General features: G+C 55.5%; 4 protein-coding genes across 4 annotated transcripts in view; 2 read left to right on the top strand and 2 right to left on the bottom strand.

Moving 5' to 3' along the window:
* The window catches only part of MONBRDRAFT_34582 (uncharacterized protein), a gene marked incomplete at its 5' end in the record, with an annotated part of 7,795 nt that extends 960 nt beyond the window's left edge, over positions 1–6,835 (top strand). The window contains 25 exons of the mRNA XM_001750450.1: positions 26–166; positions 240–317; positions 414–461; positions 553–642; positions 714–757; positions 830–894; positions 1,026–1,126; positions 1,227–2,238; positions 2,263–2,680; positions 2,752–2,881; positions 3,001–3,183; positions 3,270–3,578; positions 3,688–3,846; positions 3,919–4,017; positions 4,122–4,220; positions 4,318–4,514; positions 4,818–4,866; positions 5,169–5,306; positions 5,377–5,425; positions 5,521–5,626; positions 5,761–5,903; positions 5,989–6,133; positions 6,239–6,299; positions 6,427–6,545; positions 6,636–6,835. Coding sequence (XP_001750502.1) covers positions 26–166; positions 240–317; positions 414–461; positions 553–642; positions 714–757; positions 830–894; positions 1,026–1,126; positions 1,227–2,238; positions 2,263–2,680; positions 2,752–2,881; positions 3,001–3,183; positions 3,270–3,578; positions 3,688–3,846; positions 3,919–4,017; positions 4,122–4,220; positions 4,318–4,514; positions 4,818–4,866; positions 5,169–5,306; positions 5,377–5,425; positions 5,521–5,626; positions 5,761–5,903; positions 5,989–6,133; positions 6,239–6,299; positions 6,427–6,545; positions 6,636–6,705 — 4,053 coding nt within the window. The 3' untranslated portion in view covers positions 6,706–6,835. The remainder of the gene's footprint in view (positions 1–25; positions 167–239; positions 318–413; positions 462–552; positions 643–713; positions 758–829; positions 895–1,025; positions 1,127–1,226; positions 2,239–2,262; positions 2,681–2,751; positions 2,882–3,000; positions 3,184–3,269; positions 3,579–3,687; positions 3,847–3,918; positions 4,018–4,121; positions 4,221–4,317; positions 4,515–4,817; positions 4,867–5,168; positions 5,307–5,376; positions 5,426–5,520; positions 5,627–5,760; positions 5,904–5,988; positions 6,134–6,238; positions 6,300–6,426; positions 6,546–6,635) is intronic.
* A 201-nt stretch (positions 6,836–7,036) lies between these two features.
* On the bottom strand, positions 7,037–9,002 carry MONBRDRAFT_12567 (uncharacterized protein; the record flags this gene model as incomplete). The annotated part of the gene is made up of 2 exons (XM_001750413.1): positions 7,037–7,231; positions 7,362–9,002. The coding sequence occupies 2 exons, from the start codon at positions 9,000–9,002 to the stop codon at positions 7,037–7,039; spliced, it is 1,836 nt and encodes a 611-aa protein (XP_001750465.1).
* Positions 9,003–9,102: 100 nt separating this feature from the next.
* Positions 9,103–10,678, bottom strand: MONBRDRAFT_29977 (uncharacterized protein; the record flags this gene model as incomplete). Its single annotated transcript, XM_001750412.1, has 4 exons — positions 9,103–9,461; positions 9,723–9,865; positions 10,353–10,369; positions 10,397–10,678. The coding sequence occupies 4 exons, from the start codon at positions 10,676–10,678 to the stop codon at positions 9,103–9,105; spliced, it is 801 nt and encodes a 266-aa protein (XP_001750464.1).
* Positions 10,679–10,942: 264 nt separating this feature from the next.
* Positions 10,943–17,821, top strand: MONBRDRAFT_29976 (uncharacterized protein; the record flags this gene model as incomplete). Its single annotated transcript, XM_001750449.1, has 27 exons — positions 10,943–11,018; positions 11,161–11,205; positions 11,277–11,354; positions 11,564–11,928; positions 12,039–12,174; positions 12,265–12,453; positions 12,742–13,481; positions 13,562–13,683; positions 13,784–13,935; positions 14,022–14,092; positions 14,212–14,256; positions 14,339–14,460; positions 14,547–14,631; positions 14,733–14,987; positions 15,068–15,211; positions 15,313–15,589; positions 15,677–15,834; positions 15,893–15,952; positions 16,049–16,195; positions 16,268–16,339; positions 16,419–16,478; positions 16,571–16,651; positions 16,775–17,116; positions 17,195–17,263; positions 17,349–17,405; positions 17,481–17,586; positions 17,706–17,821. The coding sequence occupies 27 exons, from the start codon at positions 10,943–10,945 to the stop codon at positions 17,819–17,821; spliced, it is 4,170 nt and encodes a 1,389-aa protein (XP_001750501.1).
* Positions 17,822–18,019: the final 198 nt, after the last annotated feature.

Genomic DNA, 18,019 nt, shown 5'->3' with positions numbered 1-18,019 from the left:
CCCCCCCCCCCCCCCCCCCTCCCAGATTCCGATCGAAAACACGCTGGGTGGCTCGATTCACACAAACTTTGACATGCTCCTCCGCTACAACCTCCGCATCGTGGCCGAACTCAACTTTCGGGTGCAACACTGCCTCATGTGCCTCCCCGACGTTGACCGAAGCGAGGTTGGTGGGTTGATCGACAAGAGTATGGCCCCCTGTGCCACTTTCGCAGCACGCTGACTCTGGCTCTGGCTAGATTACCTTGGTCAAATCACACCCTCAGGCGCTGGCCCAGTGCGACAACTACCTTCGCTCCTGCGGGTTTGCCTCACAGGTACAACCCAGACAAACCTCAACCTATCCCGCTGCTTCTTCGCAGTGCCCTGTCCGCATCACGTCCCCTGCTCGCTCCCTCTTCTTTCTCTTACAGGCTGACCACGACACTGCTGGCAGTGCGCAGCACATTAGCCAAAACAAGGTACAAGGCTCACACACCTTGGCCCCTTTTCCTCAGCACACCTCTCCCCCAACCCACCCTCGAGCCTCATTTGCTACCTCGCACTTGTTAGGAGCGCAACTGCGCCGCCATTGCCAGCCGCCTCGCTGCCTCGCACTACAACCTCAAGGTAGAAGCGCTGGCCTTCTCTCTCCCGAGTCCGGTGCGCCCATGCCCAACACCGACAGACAAATCCCGCTTGCCCACCCTTGCTTTCCGACCCACTTCATGTAGATTCTGGCCGAAGGCATTGAAGATAGCTCCTCCAACTACACCCGGTAGGCAGGATTGAGACCGACCAGCGTCTTGCCCATGCAGAAATTGTGTCATGTCGCCTCTCTCTTCTTCAGCTTTCTTCTCTTGCGCCGGGAACCCATCGTCACCCCTTTCTCCGTCCGTGCCAAAACTTCCATTGGTAAGTATCATTCGCATCCACTGCAGCGCCCTGAAGTGACTGCCTCTGCTCCGCATTCCGAGTCCATCACGCATCTGACGACCAAGCTTTGGCCATGGCCACCCTGCCATGTACTCCACGTTATTCTCTAGTCTTCTCGTTGACCAATGCCACCGGTGCCCTGTTCAAGGCCATTGCCTGCTTGGCCATGCGGGACATTGACATGACCAAAATTGAATCACGCCCAGGCACTGTACGATGCCCGCTGCCTTGTGCTAAATCATTGCCCGAGTATTCTTTCTTGCTTTGCTTCATTGCCCATCTGTCTGTGTTTTTTCTTTTTTGGTCTGCAGGTCAACGTAGCAGGACAGGGCGAAAGTGGGCAACTGGCTCCGCAGCAGGCTGGTTTTGCTCAGCAGGGCAGCTCCCAATTTCAATACATGTTCTACGTCGACTTTTACGGCAACGTCGCCGACCCCAACGTTACCAGCGCCCTAGAACACCTGGCAGAACTCACCTCCTACCTTCGCGTCCTCGGTTGCTACCCCACCGATGGCGTTCTCATTTCCCCTCTGCAACAGGTGGCCCCCACCACCAAGCGCGCCAAGCGCGATATCGCTGGTCTAGCATCGACGACAAATGGCCAAGCTGCTGCCCTGGCATCTGCGCCTAAAGCAACCCCAACGCAGGCCCCAGATTCCAACGCCGCGTCAGCCCCCGTACCCACCACAACCCGCCAGCCGGCAAAGCGTGAAACCGCCAGTCTCGGGCCCAGCCCCAATCCTGCCCGCCTTCACATTGGAATCGTCGGATTTGGCAACTTTGGACAGTTTATGGCCCGAAGCTTTGTCAAAGACCCGCACAACGTTGTGTATGCCACCTCACGCTCCGATTACACGGAAGCAGCCCAGCGTCTGAACGTGCACTTTGCCACATCGCTCGCAGCCATTGATGCCCAAGCCCGCGACATCAAGGCTCGTGCTGGACAACCAGCCCCCACGGGCTTGGACGTCTTGATCTTGGCCCCCAGCATTCTGTCCTTTGAGCACGTGGTGGCACAGCTCATCGCCGATCCGGACCTCGTAGCTGGGCGACTTGTGGTTGACGTGCTGTCGGTCAAGAGCCACCCCAAGCACGTACTCCTATCCCAACTGCCGGCAAGCTGCGACATTGTGTGCACGCACCCCATGTTTGGGCCTGAGAGCGGGCGTCATGGCTGGCAAGACTTGCCCTTTGTGTATGAAACAGTGCGCTGCAAGAGCACGCACTTGTGGCGCCTGCAAGAATTTCTGGACCTGTTCAAAAACCAAGGCTGTCGCATGGTCGAGATGAGCTGTGAGGAGCACGATCGTCACGCCGCCGGAAGTCAGTTTATCACGCATTTTACAGGTCGCGTTCTCTCCGAGCTCGGGCTGGCCAGCACTCCCATCAACACAAAGGGCTACCAGACCTTGCTCACGCTGCAGGAGAACACGTGCAAGGACTCCTTTGACCTCTTCATGGCGCTCTTCAAGTTCAATCGCAATAGCCTAAAGACTCTTGATGACTTTGCACACGCGTTTGAGCGTGTGGCAGGCCAGCTTCGCGAGGCTGCGGGGCCGGGCGCTGGAGGTGGCTCTCAAAAAGATTTCAACCCGGTCATCGCCTCCATGCAGGGCTCCTCCACGGTCGCCGTGCACACCCGCACCAACGAGCTGATTGCTCAGGGGCGAGACATTGTTCAGCTCAATGTCGGGGAGCCCGACTGGCATTGCCCGCCCGGTGTTATCACGGCCTGCAAAGAGGCCCTCGACAACCACTTTATGAAGTAGGCCAACTCCCAGTCGCTGGCGCTGCAGAACGTGGTATACTCAACGGTCGCCATGGCCCACTTGCTAGGTACACGAGCGTCGCGGGCACCGCTGAGCTGAGGCAAGAGGTTGCCAAGTACATGGTGCAGCACCGTGGGGTGCAGTGTGAAGCTCACAACGTCGTCGTTTCGAGCGGTGCCAAACAGTCGTTGTTCCAGGTAGCGTTTTGTTTCCACAGTTATTTTCTCTCTCGTGTGCCTTTTCCTGTGGGCCTCGACTGGCGGTGCCTTTATAACGTTTTGCATTTTTGGTGTGGAACCGGCCTGCTGCTGATCAGGTGTGCATGGCGCTATGCCGGAGCGGTGACGAGGTCATTTTGCCTGCTCCTTACTGGGTCACGTACCGCGAGCAGCCCATGTTTGCCGGAGCACGCGTGCGGGTGGTGAATTGTCGCCCCGAGGCCAATTTTCTCATGGAGCCCGAAGATCTTCGCCGTGCTCTGTCACCCCGCACTCGCTTGGTTGGTCAACGCCGCCCTGTTTAGCGCTTGTACACGTAGCGCTCCGACGCCTCATCGCGGGTGGATGTGCACCGCCGTGAATGCAGTTGATTTTGTGCAACCCGTCCAACCCCACGGGTGCGGTTTATACCACGGAGCAGCTGCAGCAACTCCTGGCCGTGCTGCAGGAGCCTGCTTACAAGCATGTGTGGTTGGTTTCGGATGAGATTTACCATCAACTGGTTGCAGAACCCGAGGCCCCCTTGCCCGTGTCTGCCGCTTCATTGCCAGGCATGCATGACCGCACCATCGTGGTGGATGGTGTGTCCAAGTCGTACGCCATGACGGGCATGCGCATTGGTTGGATTGTTGCGCCTTTCCACGTCGCAACGGCCGTCAGCAAGCTGCAGGGCCAAGTCACGAGCTGTGCCAATAGCGTCGCGCAAAAGGCAAGCTGTCGTCCTCGTGGCAGGCATGGGGTCACGTCGTGTCATAAACTCACCATTTTGACCGTTCATTGTGCAGGGGGCCGTGGCAGCCCTGCGCACCGGCGTGGAGTACCAGCAGCAGGTCCGGCGCAACCTCCAAACCCGTTGCACCCTAGTGTATGAAGCACTAGCGGCACTTGCACCTTACGGCGTAACCGTACAAAAGCCCCAAGGCGCCTTTTATATCTTTCCCCATGTACGTTTATCTCAGGCAGCGTCATCGTGACATAGCCAGCTTAGGTCCTTACGAAAGAGTTGTGGACTGTAGGTGGCGCGCCTCTTTGGCAAGACCACTCCACAGGGAACCAAGATTGTGAATGGTGATGACTTTTGCACCGCCGCTTTGGAAGAGGCCAACATTTCCATGGTCAGTTCCATGCAATGCGAGCAAGGGCTGGCTGCGACATGGTCCTGCCTCTGAATGTGAAGCTTGTTGTCCTCACGTCCTATTTTGTATGGTCTGAACCACAGGTACCCGGTTCGGGCTTTGGCGCACCTGAGCACATTCGCATCTCCTACACGGCCAGCGAAGCTGCTCTGCATCAAGCAATGCAAAGCCTTACTGCATTTGTTCAGGCCTTGATCTAGTCAAGGCTGCAATCTTTTCGTGTAATGTGATAGAATGGAGTGCACACTTGAACCTGATTGGCCGTGTTTGTGGCAACAGCCAGCCATGTGTTGCATGCATGACAAACCGCAGCCGTTCCGCTTCATCTTCATGCAAGAACCCAAACGCATCCAGTGGAAGAACCTGTACCCACACACAACTCCACGTTTGACCAAGTCTATGCAACAAACCCCCTATCACTTACACTTATATTCCGCTTGTGACGATCATTCCACCCGAATTATGAGCGAGGATGAGTGAGTGTAGGAAACAGTCAACTGTTCTGAGGGTCCTGTTCTGCCTTCTAGAACTCGGGAATGCAGATGACGGGATCCGAAGACCGATCTGCAATGATGAGTTGAAGCTCACGGGTCCGCACTCACTCAGTCCTCGCTCCTTTCTCATAGTATCAGATCAGAGGTTTGCCCCAGAAGTTCTTGATCAAAAAAATTCAAAAAAAAAAATTCAAAAAAAAAAAAATAAGAAATTAGAGACGAAAGCAGTGAGGTGGTCGATTCCCACGCGCTCCTCATTTTCCTCTTTTTGATCCAACAAAACAGGAAAAATGGCGGCGACGGCGACGGATTCGCAGGCGGCAGATGCCTTCAAGTAAGCACTGATGGCGGGGATGGAAGCGTTGTGAATGCACGAGATGGTGGATAAATTCAGGGCTGGAGGGAGGGGGCATGAGACGCCAAGGCTGTGTGTGGCTCATGCGTCTGTCTCGATTGGTTAGAAAAATTTTCCCGCTGGAGTATTATCGCCGGTTCCTGGTACGACTCGGCTCGGTTGCAGGCTCTGTGGGGCGCAGAGGGTGGATGGCATGGCAGCTACTGTTGCATGACAGTCATGATATTTGCTGAGACTCATTCCTTCCGGGTCATTGCGGATGGCTGTGGTCTTTTTTCCAGGATGCGGGCGTGCGACCAGACGGCCGTGAGCTGGCCGAGCCGCGTGTGACGCGAGTCAGCGTCAATGTGGTCCAGTCTGCCAATGGCTCAAGCATGGTTGTGATGGGCAAGACCAGCGTCATGGCTTCTCTCAAAGCGGTGCGCTCTCACAATCTGTGCCTCGCTTGCTTCAGCGATTGGATTTCATGACTCATTCTTTTCTTGGTAGGAATTTGCCAATCCGCCTCTGAATCCCAACGCGGCCAGCGGTTGGCTGGGTAAGCAGCAACGGCTTGGTGCATGTACCATCGCAGGTTGAGTTCAAGGCAGCGCTTCATTTTCGCGGCTTTGTCGCTTCTGCTCGCTTCTGCAGTGGCCAACGTGACAATGCCTCCCATGTGCTCGAGCACCATCACACCCGGACCCCCAAGCACCCAAGCGCGGGCCCTGTCCACCTTTTTGAGCGACATTCTTCTACGGTCTGACGACGCATCTTGTTGCGTTGCCTCTGATGGAGGGTTACTCAAGAGCCAGGCTCAAAGTGCAGGCGACAATTTGTCGTGCTCAATGTTCATTCTTTTTTTTTTCTTTCCCCCAATGTTGTCATCGCTAGACACAACGTGGTCAGGCCTGAGCAGCTGGTCATCAAAGCCAACAAACTAGTGTGGTGTCTTTTCTTGGATGTCGTCGTTCTAAATGATGACGGCAACTTGCCCGATGCCATCCTCTTAGCCGCTGCGGCGGCGCTGCAGACTGGTACACCGACCCAATTTGCCGTGCCCTATTCTGCGGTGCCCGGCCCAGCTCACCCTTTGATCCATGTCTGTGCGTGCCTCTCTAGCTACGCTTCCAACGGTCGAGAGTGCAGACGAGAACGAGGATGCCGGCGAAGACACAATCCCCACGGTCGATCCTTCCCAGCGCGTTGCCCTTTCCCTGGGCCAGCTGCCACTGGCTGCCACCATGGCCTGGTTGCATCAGGATGCGTACGTGGCATCGCTTGATCCCTCGACCTGCCAGTTGCCAGTTGCCGCCCAACATTTCTTCCTTTTATCCGAGTACTCACTGTGTGTTTTGGTCATTTATTACAGCGAGGAGATTCTCGTGGACCCCACCCATGAAGAAGAGAACATGGCGACTGCTTGTATGACGGTGCGTACTTTTGCACCCGGCGTGCTACTTTGCACTCGGCGTGTTTCGGAGAGCTTCAGGCTCGCTCTTCTTGGTCTCATTTCTCAAATTCTTTGGCTGGCGTTTGTCGCAACGTCCGGCCCGTTAGGTGGTAATGCAAGGCGACAAGGTGCTGCGCACCGACTTGCCCTCTGTGCACGTTGCTCCCTCGACCATGCAGACCGTCATGCCCCTCCCGGTTTCTGCCATGCAAGCTGCTGTTCGCAGGTGAGCCCTTGCTTTTGACGCGACTGCTTGGTTTGCACCATCCGCATCCCTGGCAAACACCTCATTCTTTCGGCTCGCTTTGGTTACCAGCGCCGCGGTCCGAACACAAGAACTTCAAGGTTTGCTGCGTTCTGCCGTTGACTCTGCCGCCACAGTCTGATGATTGATCTCGCTTTAAGATGTTAGGGTCTACATCAATACGTATCTGTGATAACAAAACGAAGCATTTGGCAGAAGGCGAGGAGAGAAAGGGCTTGGGAGGGAGTTTCTGAGAAATTGAACATCCAACCAAACGCTCGCAAACGCTTCTGAAGGTGGGCTTGTGCCCAGCACGACTCTTGGTGTTTCTGCAGGTTCGAATTTCAATGGGAAAGGGTCGGCTGCTGCCTAGCTCGCATGCCCGTGTCTAGACTCGTCAGGACACCACTCTCGCTAAAACCACATTACAGGTGTCGGGCCACAGCTGGTTCAGCAGCCAACATCTACGTGATTCAGCTGCATGAGCTGGCGGAACGGAGCACGGTGTGCAAACTCGACAAGAGGGGTGGCAAACGGACCTCTTGAATCTGTGCAAAGCTCATGCTTGGGTGTGCGGCAAGCAGGACGGCAGTGGGGACGATGCGGCGGTCAGCTCGTGCAGCTTCGGTAGCCGCACGCACGTGCTCGGAGATGCTGAATCCAGGTTCCTAGTGTACCAATCAGACGGCTTTTTGAGTCGCGGGCAAACCTTTGTGGTAGATGGCGTCATTTTTCTGCACGTGTGGTGGCCGGTCCGGTGTGGGACAACATGCAACATGCAATGGGGCTGATGCATACCTTGGTCAGCGTATTGACGCCGTAGATCGAGCGCAAAAGAGCAGTTTCCGCGGCCTCTGCGCTAGCTTTGCTGAAGCGCTGGACAATACCGACGGCACGGTGAAAGAGTTTGTTGTTGCTGACTTGCAAGTCAATCATGCGATTGCCCAGCACCTTGCCTAGCCGCACGTAGGCGCCCGTGGAGATGGCATTGAGCAGCAGTTTGACGGTCAGCTCGGTCAGGAAAGGGGCTGTGGGAGCCCATCCGTGCACCTTCAACTCGGGAATGTCTTGAAGGTCACCGTCGGCATTGGGCGTGCGGTTAGCGGCATCATCCACGCGTACGATGCGAATGGTGCAGTTGTGGGCGCGGGCGGCTGCCAGGCTATCAGCAAAAGGTTCGAGAGATTCTTGACCCACGAGGAGAACGACGACGCAGTCGTTCGAGGTCAGCTGAGGTGCATGAAATTGGACAAAATCGTCGAGGCTGAGGTCAAGGTCACGATCGTTGTGCTGGGCGCGCAGGTTACCCTCTGCATTGGCCAGGGTGGTGTAGCCGCCGCGGACAAAGGCGCGAACGTCGCCATAGCGTGCGTTGAAGGTGGGTGGGCACTCGGAGGCGTCGATGAGGGCCTCGATGCCGTAGACATCGTGGGAGAGGTAGTAAAGGTGCCGGCGCTGTTGCAAAGCGGCGGTTCCGAGCTCGATGAGTTGAGCCATGGTGGCACAGCTTGGGGGGTCACTGTAGGTGGCAGCTGCATGTGCAAAATAGGGGTCGAGAAGAGCAGAGAGGCGCTTCTCCAAAGGAGCCCAAGCGGCGGGATCTTGGGACGCGGGGGCAGGCGGGCGGGTAGTCGCGGGGTCTTGGAGGTTAGTGAGGGCAGCCTGGAAAACGACCTCGAGGACAATTTTAGTGGCGGTACCCGACTTCATGCGGGTGGAGCCAGTGACGGCCTCGGGGCCAATGATGGGGTTGACAAGGAGGCCATCGTGGGCAAGGACGGTTTCAAGGGTGGAGGCAAAAGTCCAATCGGTGCCCTCGATGGGAAGGCGGCGAGCGAGGCGGAGAGGGTTGAAGCCCAGAACAGCGAGGCGCGTCTTGGTTGGTGAGCGCAGGCCAGCGTGGAGCTGGCCAGCGACGTAAGGAGCGCTGAGACCGCAGGTAATGCCGATATACAGCAATTTATCGTAGCGGTCGACGAGGTTTTGGAGCTGCGTGTCACCAAGGCGCCAATTGTCCTCGGGGGCTTCGCGAGCTGCGAAGAGGGCTACATCGCCCCCGGCGCAGAGGTAATGCAGGTCCACGTGGCCGCAGCCCTGTTCCTGCAGTGTCTTTGCAAAGGCACGAACGATGAGAAAGGCCATGCGGCCGGAGGTGCCAGATCCGGCCAGGACGACGGCACAGCGCTTATCCGAAGCAGCGAGGAGCTCCTGCAGGGCGCCCGAGAGCCGCGCCATTTCACGCAGCATGGCCGGGCTTTGCAGAGCCGGCATGTCACGATAACCCGTCTGCAGCTGTTCATCACACTGGCGCAAAAGATCCACTATACCATGCGCATCCTGCGTATCCAGATGCCGTGTAATTTCATTCTCCCGCTCCGTCACTGGCGTCTCATCGTCCGTCGCCATCGCCGCGCCTGTCGTCTCGTGTGGCGCTGCCATCGTCGCGTTCGACTGTGTTGCAATCTGCTCGGCGCCTCTCTCTTCTTTCCCTGAGATGAAGGGTTCGTATTAAATCTCTTGTTATAGCTTGATTTTAACGTTATGTTCTTCGTAGCTGTGAGTAGACTCTCTGCTGGTAAACGTAGTATGTCTTTGTTGATTTGCTGACATGGGTGTGAACACGTGTTTGAAACGAGAGAAAACGAGGCGGCCCACGAGGCGAGAGAGAGAGAGAGAGAGAGAGAGAGAGAGAGAGAGAGAGAGAGAGAGAGAGAGAGAGAGAGAGAGAGAGAGAGAGAGAGAGAGAGAGAGAGAGAGAGAGAGAGAGAGAGAGAGAGAGAGAGAGAGAGAGAGAGAGAGAGAGAGAGAGAGAGAGAGAGAGAGAGAGACGAGACAGGCACACCTCGTTGGTTCGCCTCGTCTTCGGGCTGGGATCGCTTTCATCCCCACCGTATTCAGCTTCGAGTTTTGAGGGTAACAGGTGCGAACTTGAGCCCCGAACGTGGTCATGGCTAGGTTGTTTATGCCCAAGCTGCCTTTTGCGCTTGGCTGGTCAATCAATGTTGGGCTCAAGAGGCAATGGGGTCTTGTTGCCTTTCCTTGCTCATGTTGGCCAACTTTGACAGTTCGTTTTCACTTTTGCACCTTTCATGGTCTGCAATTGGATGATCGCAGTCCGCCAGAGGGGCGGCGGTCAACTGACATGTGAATGTTGCGGACGGAGGTCGTCAGCGCGTTTTCTTTCGACTGCCCCTTCCGCCCCAAACGTGTTGCTGCCATAACTCATGCCCATGGCCTTGATGGCTTGCTGCACAACTCGAGACGAAGGACGACGGTAGGGTGTGCGGGTGGCTGGCAGACACCTGCCAAAGTTGGCGCGATCGTCCGTGTCAATCGAATAACCGACCGACGACCAACTGATTGATGACCAACTGACCGAATCGATCGACTCAATTGACCAATCGATCGACTGACGCTGTCCTCGATCCTCCACTTCCGCCTCCAATCGTCATGGCGCACGCACCCAAGACTGGAGTCGTCTTGTAGCGCAAATTTCCAGGAAGCGCGCCGATCGATCATGAGCGCACCCCCACTGATTCCTCCGTTACGTCACCTTCAGACTGGAGAGTAGAGAGAGAGAGGGAGGGAGAGCGAATGGAAGAGAAAGCGGAGAGTGAGAAGAACGCAGAGAGAGAAGGGAGAAAAAGAGCGTGTGAACGAAGAGAAAGAAGAGAGGCGAGAAGAGAAATAAGAGAAACAAGAGAGAAATACGAGGGAGCATAGAGAAGACACGAAAACGCGAACGAATAGGCAAAATAATCCCACAATGATGCCATGGGTCTAGCATACCCCATAGGAACGCGAACCTATCGGATCAGGGCAGTTGCAAGCACGTCAGAGACAAGAGCGAAGGCCGGGGGAAGAGACAGGATCATGATGTGACCAACAAGCATAGGCAGCCAGAGGGAGAGCGCTAGCTCATCGGAGTCGCAGAGAGTCACACACACACACACACACACACACACACACACACACACACACACACACACACACACACACACACACACACACACACACACACACACACACACACACACACACATACACACACACACACACACACACAGAGTGTTTGGAGCAGGGACGCCAATGCTGGTTTTATCCTTGATGCGCATGGGCTCGTAAGTCGGGGGCTTGGTGGTTTGGGGAAGGTTCCGACGCTTGCGACCGTGTTGTGTTGATGCAGGGCCTCGCCGGCTTGTGGGCAAGACCTGGCGTTTATCACACGAGCTGGGGGGGGCTTGGGATCTCATTTTTTTCTCTCTCTCTTGAACGAGTGGCGGCAAGGGCCACACCAGGTGCCATGGGTATGTGGTGGTGCTCTTGTCCTTGCGGCCATTGCCACCAGCCAGCCGACCACTGCTTCTCAATGACTGCGCATGCAATCGACAGACTTTATTCAGAGCACCGATTTGGACGCCATTGGCGCCGCTGCCGGTGCTTTGAGCATCATCAGTACGCGCGCGCCCCCGGGCTTGTTGTGTCGTTGATCCTTTCGCGCCCACACCCGAATTCTTCCGCGCCCACACCTGATCCCTTCCGCGCCCACACCCGATCCCTTCGCCTTCACTCGCTGCCCTGGCTTTGCTTTTTGCAGGTGAAGTTCAAAACACCGACATCGGTCCCTTGGACGACTTTGTCGGTACGTTTCTACCCCTCCTTCTCCACAGCCGCTCAAAACGCTCAGCCAAATGGCTCTGTTCGATCTCGCAGGCAAGCATTTGGGGAGCAGCCATCAGGTCGTCGATGATGAAATCTTTGACGGCTTTGGTGATAGCGACACGGATGCTGGTATGACCATCCCAGCACCTTCCGTCCCTCCTTGCTTCGCCGCCGCTTGACCGCACAGCACTGCCATTCACTCAACTGTCATGATAGTTTTGCCCGACCTCCCGTCACGAGATGCTCGGCCCTCCACAGCTTGGTCCGAGGCATCCGATGCAAGCCCGAGCAAGGTCTTGTGGACCTGCCCTCGTCGATCGTTTTGCTACGCATTGCAGGTCGACCTTATTGCCGAGCCAAAACTCACCTTTGGTCACCTTTGTGCTCTCTCTACCAGCGTCGCTCCGAGTCCGTCAGCAGCTTTGGATCGACCAACAACAATGCGTCCATTGTGGTCACCCGCCGACGCAGCTCAAGTGGAGCCGAGACCCGTCGCCGCCAGCTCAAGCGTCGCTCGTCCTCCCTAAGCGGTCTCAAGCACGATGTCGTATCCGAACTCAACTCCTCCCGTCAAACCCCTTCCTCGTTGGATTATCGACTCCCGAAAAAAGTTGAAGACTACGAATGCCTGCTTGATCCCGAAATTATCCTCCAGGCATGCCACGACAACGCCACCTGCCCAAGCCTGGGGCTCGCTGCCCAGGTATCAAGGCTGGCTGGATCCTCTGGCTATTCTCCATTCTGCTCTTCTCCTTCCGCCTCGCAGTGTTTCACCCGAAAAGGACTCAACTTGCTTGCCTTTTGCAATTTTAGGTGTCCACGCCCAATGAAAACACGCCAACTGAGCTGATTGAGCGCATTGCTGCCGCCCCCTCACTCAACAAAGTGATCAAACGTCGCAGCAAGCCTTCGCGCAAGAGCACCAAAACCACTCATCCCATGCGCGATCGTAAGTATGATATCAACAAATCGATACTCCGCCACAACTTGTCCACTACTGTGCCCCCCGTCTCACAAACCCCTGTTCTTTCCTAACCAGGCGAATCAACAAGCTCATTCCAAGTCATTGACGAATTGATTGAGTTTGTCGAATCCACCACAGTACCCTTGGACGAAGTAGATCATCTTGGTCGAACGGCCATCTTCATGGCAGCGGAAAAGAACTTGGCCGACGTCATCCACGCGCTCGCCAAGCGAGGCGCGTCCGTCAATAAAGCCAATACCCTCGGTGAGACGCCGCTCTTGGTGGCCTGCCGTGAAGGTTGCCTCGATGCCGTGTCCATCCTCCTCGATCACAAAGCCGAGGCCCACCTCTTCTCGACCACGCAAGACCTTCCTTTGTTTGAAGCCTTGGCCTGTGGTCACTACTTTGTTGTCGAAGGTATTCCTGTTCCTTCTCGGCATATCACGACCCTTGCAAAATCGTGCTTGCTTCGTCTGCAACATTCGCCCAGCTAACACACCGTTCTTTCCGCGCTTTGAATTTGTTTTTCATGTATCCGGATTTTCACTGCAGCCCTTTTGATTTCTGGTCGCTGCAATATCAACCTACGTGTTGCCGAGGGTGCCGAGACGGCCTTGATTCATGCATTGCTCTTCAAGTCGTCGTACGATTTGCATGCTTCCATCAAGGTGCTCACACCTTTTTGCCCCGACCTCAACGTGCGCATGGAAGATGGCATGCATGCCATCAAGGCAGCCGTCCTCCGCCACGTGCGGGCCAACGACACCCTGGCACTCCTCTTGACCTCTACCAGCCTGCCGGCTGTGCAAGGCAGCATTTTAAATGAGCCCGTTGAAATCAAAACCAAGAGCAAGACCCCTGTCTATTGGTTTTTCGATGCCAAGAGCTATGATGCTACCTTTGGTCTCTTACAGCTCGGCGCTGATCCATCGGAGCGAGCTGCCGACACGGATCCCATGCTCCATCGCGCCATATCGGCTCGGCGCCTCGACATTGTTTTGATGCTTCTGGAAGCCGCGTCCAGCTACAAGAACTCTGGCCTGCGCCATGAAGCCAACCGCCTCGGTTTTCATCCACTCATTTGGACATGCCTTGATCTGGATCCACTTTTTGTGCGCACCGTCGTCAGCGCGTACACTCGTCTGGGTGAAGAGATCGTCGACGTCCGCGTGCCAGACGTTCCCAAATTTCCCAAGGGCGAAAGTCACATGAGCCCCAACAACTCACTCCTCATGGAGCTCACCCGTCGAGGCTTCGTGGAAGCTGCCTTTGTCCTTCGGGACTATTACCGAGTATGTTGAGGGACCTCATCCCGTTAGCAGCTGAAGTGCGATCCCTCACACCTGTTTGCCCTTCTTGATTTTCCCCTCAGGAACAAGAGATTCCTTTTGTCCAGACTGCTTCGGAAGAACCTACGGCTCGAGAAGTGAACATCAACGAGCAAGATGGGCTCGGCCGCTCACTTGTCTGGCACGCAGGCTGTCGCTTCTATCGGTAAGCTTGGTTGGCGATGGTGCGTCATTGGCATCCTGGTCCTTGGTGTTAATCTGGCTTGTTGCCGTGCTTGCAAACGTGCCACTAAATTATTCAACAGCTGGAGTCGCGTTGCTTTGTTGGAATGGCTGTTGGATGAGGGAGCTGATGTGCACTTGGCAGACGCCGAGGGTGTCACGCCGTACATGGCAGCGGCTCGCAACAACAACGTTGAAGGCCTTTTCCGCTTGGTCAACGTCCCATGCCGCTACGGTTTGTTTGAATCGTGCTTAATTCTTCCAGTCAGACCCCGGCGTGGCCTGACCGCTTGGTATGTACATCTCTTCGTGCAATGTCAGATGCAAATGTGCAATGGCAGCCTCCAGCCCATCGCAGCACACCGCTGACGACCGAGCAGGTCAACTCAAGGGTGAGTCCACTTGAAGCAAAACCTGTTGTGGCTGAGAAATGCATTGTGTTTCCTCACTTTTCATCACCACTCGCCTCGTTGACTTGCGGCAACTGGTGCTTGACTTTCAATTTGTTCAGGATGGACGTGGACGTACCATGCTTTGGTATGCCTGTCTTCACCAAGTATGTTATGCTCAGCCTGATTATTGCACGTGCAAATGCAAGCGCGGCCAGCTCACGCCTGCTCGCTTTTTGTCCTATATAGAACGTGATCATGGTCCACTATCTCCTGCGTTACTGCGCGGCCGATCCAAACATTAAATGCGACAAGGGCCGAACTTGCATCTTCCTTGCAACACGCAATGTCAAGCGTGGCAACTGGCCGCTGTGGGTGTCATGTTCCTCTGCAAAGCAACCTTCCATGCCCTGCAGCTGGTCTTCTCAACTCTCATGACGGTGGTGCGATTCATCAGGGTTAAACTTTTGCACAACTGTGGAGCACACTTGGACGTGCGCGACAGCAAGGGGCTGCATCTTGCAGACTATGCTTTCATGACGGTACACTTGAGATCCATGTTTCCATCTGTCACGCCTGTCAAGCTTTGGCCGACCTGACTCATGCCGAGTGTTGCTCCTGTGGGTTGTCACGGGGTGTTTAGGAATTTGAGTATGAGGATCGCCCCATGGTAGATTTGCTTTTGGCCAACGACGCGTTCAACCCGTGCTTGGCTGTGTCAGCGCTGATTGCCGTCGAAACAGCCCATGAAGATGACTACGCTGCTGCCTGGGATGGCATCAAGCACGGCTTTTGGTCAGCCATGGGAATCATCCTACCCGGCACCGGCCCCCTGTGGGATAAGTGGTGCCGCACCGACCGTCCTCTCTTCAATGCCTACGCTGTGGCCTGCGCCAAGGTGAGCTTGGGCATCGGTGGCCATGAGCAACCATCTTCACCTGCTGCTTACCTCACATGATGCCCCATGTTCACTCCTAGGTACCCTATGCCAAATATCGCATCCTGGACCGGGCCGAGGCCATGTACGAGGGCCACGGCGATTTGCTAGCCTCGGAGCGCAAAGCAAAAGCCGCTACAGCAGGCATGAAGTTTAGCGCCTTTCTGCTCAAAATGGGTCTGTCGGTACGGTGGTCGAGCGTTTAGCATTGCTATGGGGATTCATACCTACGGCTGTCTCCATGTATCTCAAAGCGCATTGCATCACTGGTAATCTTCAATCGTAGGGTGCCATGAGCATGGCAGGCGTCGGAGACATTGGGCTGGATGGTGCGTTGGGTGGTCTCTTGGACTCTGCCCTTGATGCTGCCTTTGAGCTCATGGGTGAGTATGGCGAGACGCTCAGTGAGGCTTGGAATACCTTTCAAGAGCTGGGCGGCGAGGATGCCATCCAAGCTATCTTGGGTGGCAGTCGTCGTCACAATCCATCCGCCCACAGTGCCAGCGGCTGGTTTGGCGAGGCTGCCGTCTCGCAAACGTTCAAGGGAGGCAAATACGAGAAAGGTACGCTGCGTGGTTGCATGCTTGTCTATCGATAGCATCAGAAGCGCGCTTGGCTCACCTTGAGCGTTTTAAACACTTGTCAAACAGAGATCAAGACGTTAAAGGAGCCAAAGGTCAAGAAGACCGAGCTGCGCAAGCTGCGTATTGGTGAGCGTATTTACGACCCGGCCACGGGTGACACCCTCTACGTGTGCGACACTTACCGCCAGGACAAGAAGCGCCGGTACCTCACGGCAACCATGAAGGTAGGCCTGCTGTCTTGCAAATGCGCTGAGACTTTCTCCGGTGCGTTCTTACGAGTAGTTGGCTGCACTTTGCACGCAGCCCATGGAGCTTTCCTGGGGCATTGTCATCGAGGATAAGGTTGGTGCACTGCTTTGTGTTTGGTGCAACAGGCTTCACCCCTGGCAGTTGGCCAAAGTCGTCGGCCTTTGACCTGTGGGTGGGTTGTGCATCTAGCGCGTCCAAAGTCTCGATGTTGATGCGCCCAAGCCCCGTGGACTCCTCAAATTTAGTGCCCGACTGTTTCCTGAGCAAGAGAAGCTTGTTGTGACGGTGCACGAAGCGACGGAGGTTAAAGCCTCCAAGAAAAGCCCGTTTGTGGTGGTATGCTTGCGCTAGATCCATGTTGATGAATCGTTTGTCTTCCCCGGTATGCTCATAATGGACCTGCATCAGGCACGCTTCCTGTATACGCGACCAGTGGACAAGCGGGCCAAGCAGATCAAGGGCAAGGACATGCGAACCGAGGTGTGTGTTGCCCCTGTCTCTCGTTGCTGTTTGATGCTGTCAATCACACTGCCCTTTTTGTCCCGTTGCACTCTTGTAGGTCGATCCCGAGAAAAAGTGGGAGCACACCTTTACCTACTTTGGCATTGCCCCCGATGTGGTAGGCTCGTTGTTGTTCGACCGGCTCATCTCATGTCTCGGTTCAGCGATCCGGCTTTGAAAGTAATTCCAGCATCAATATCTTCCGTTCAGGTTCAGCAAGACTACCTCCTGCTTGACTTGCGAAATGGCAACGCGCGCAAGCCCGTGGGCAGTGTGGCTATCCCACTCAAGGTGTGTCTGCAGTTGTGTGTGAACTCGCATCATCACCTCCAATGCGAGACCAGTGTGGGCTGCCGTTTAGTCGGAGAGCATGGGGTGAATGCTTGTGATCTCACGTGTCGCATGCATCCACAGGAGCTGGCTCTGACTGAATTTACCGAGGTGGTGCTGGCCCTTGAGCGTGAGGCTGACTTTGGCGAGGATGAGGAAGACGCAAATGACGATGATTTGCCGGATAACACATCCAGCTACGCATTCATGCCCAAGCTCCAGCAAGATTTGATTGACATTGTCGACTCTCGCTTTGAGCAGGGCCCCGGCGAATTTGGCGGCTGCCTGCCGCCTTCCCTGCCCACCGTCACCGAGCTGCAACTGCCCGTGCCGGCACAGTATGAAGAGCTTTGGTTAAAAACTTACAACAAGAAGCTAGCACGCTACCAAGCGCGTCTTGAGCAAGTCATTGCTACTTATGCCAAGGTGAGTAGAGGGCATTTCAGCAGGGGGCAGATAGGAAACCCTCAGAGCTCACTACTGTGGCTTTCGACCCACGTTTAGGAGCACATCAAGCGGGTGGAGCAAAAGTTTCTCAAGGATGGCAAGTACACGGAAAAGGCGCTCATCAAGGTGAGACAATTGTCCAAGGCGTCGCTCCGGGAGAAAACCCAGGTTGTTCTTACGTTACGATTTCTCAATGATGACCGACTGACAGCGGCAACAACGATACCGCAATCAAATGAGCAAGGCGCGAAACAATGCGGTCAAGAAGGTATGTTCCCAGGGTCGGCTTCAGATCAAGAGCCCCTTTGCTCGACTTCAATTTCACAACACGCTTGGGTGGTAGTCGGGGCTTGTCCTTTCACAGTCGACAGCGGACGATCAGACGCGGCGCGAGGAAGAGATGGCGTCATCGCGCATTTCGGATGAAGTCAAGCTCCGCCAATATCTTGGTATGCTGATGCCAGTACTAGGGTCAAAGACATGTGTGGCACGACCCCCCAGCTGTTTCAAAAAATCAAATGCCGTTGCTCATTCCTTCCCTTTGTATGCCTTTTATTGTGGTGGACAGCGGCTTCAACGGCCGCGCGCCTGCACACGGCGTGCCTGTTGGCTTTGCACCAGCATGTGCTCAAGCTGAGTCGCAAGCTGTCGGGTATTACTCACCGCCTGGTGGAACAGGTGTGATGGCGTGTTTAGGGACAGCTTTGTGTGGTGTTGCAAGGGAACTGCCGGGGCCAGGTGGCTCATGGTATTTCTTGTGTTGGCAGGCGGGCAAAAAAGATGCCGACAACAGCGCGGCCGAGGAAGCCGTGCCTGCCATCCAACAGGTGCTGGATCAACATCGGGCCGAGTGGGCCAAGTTTGTAGAGGAGCAGGCCGGCG

The sequence above is a fragment of the Monosiga brevicollis genome, genomic scaffold (assembly GCF_000002865.3).
Source record: "Monosiga brevicollis MX1 MONBRscaffold_41 genomic scaffold, whole genome shotgun sequence".
In the NCBI taxonomy this organism is placed as follows: domain Eukaryota; class Choanoflagellata; order Craspedida; family Salpingoecidae; genus Monosiga; species Monosiga brevicollis.
This window is presented reverse-complemented; position numbering and strand designations above follow the sequence as displayed.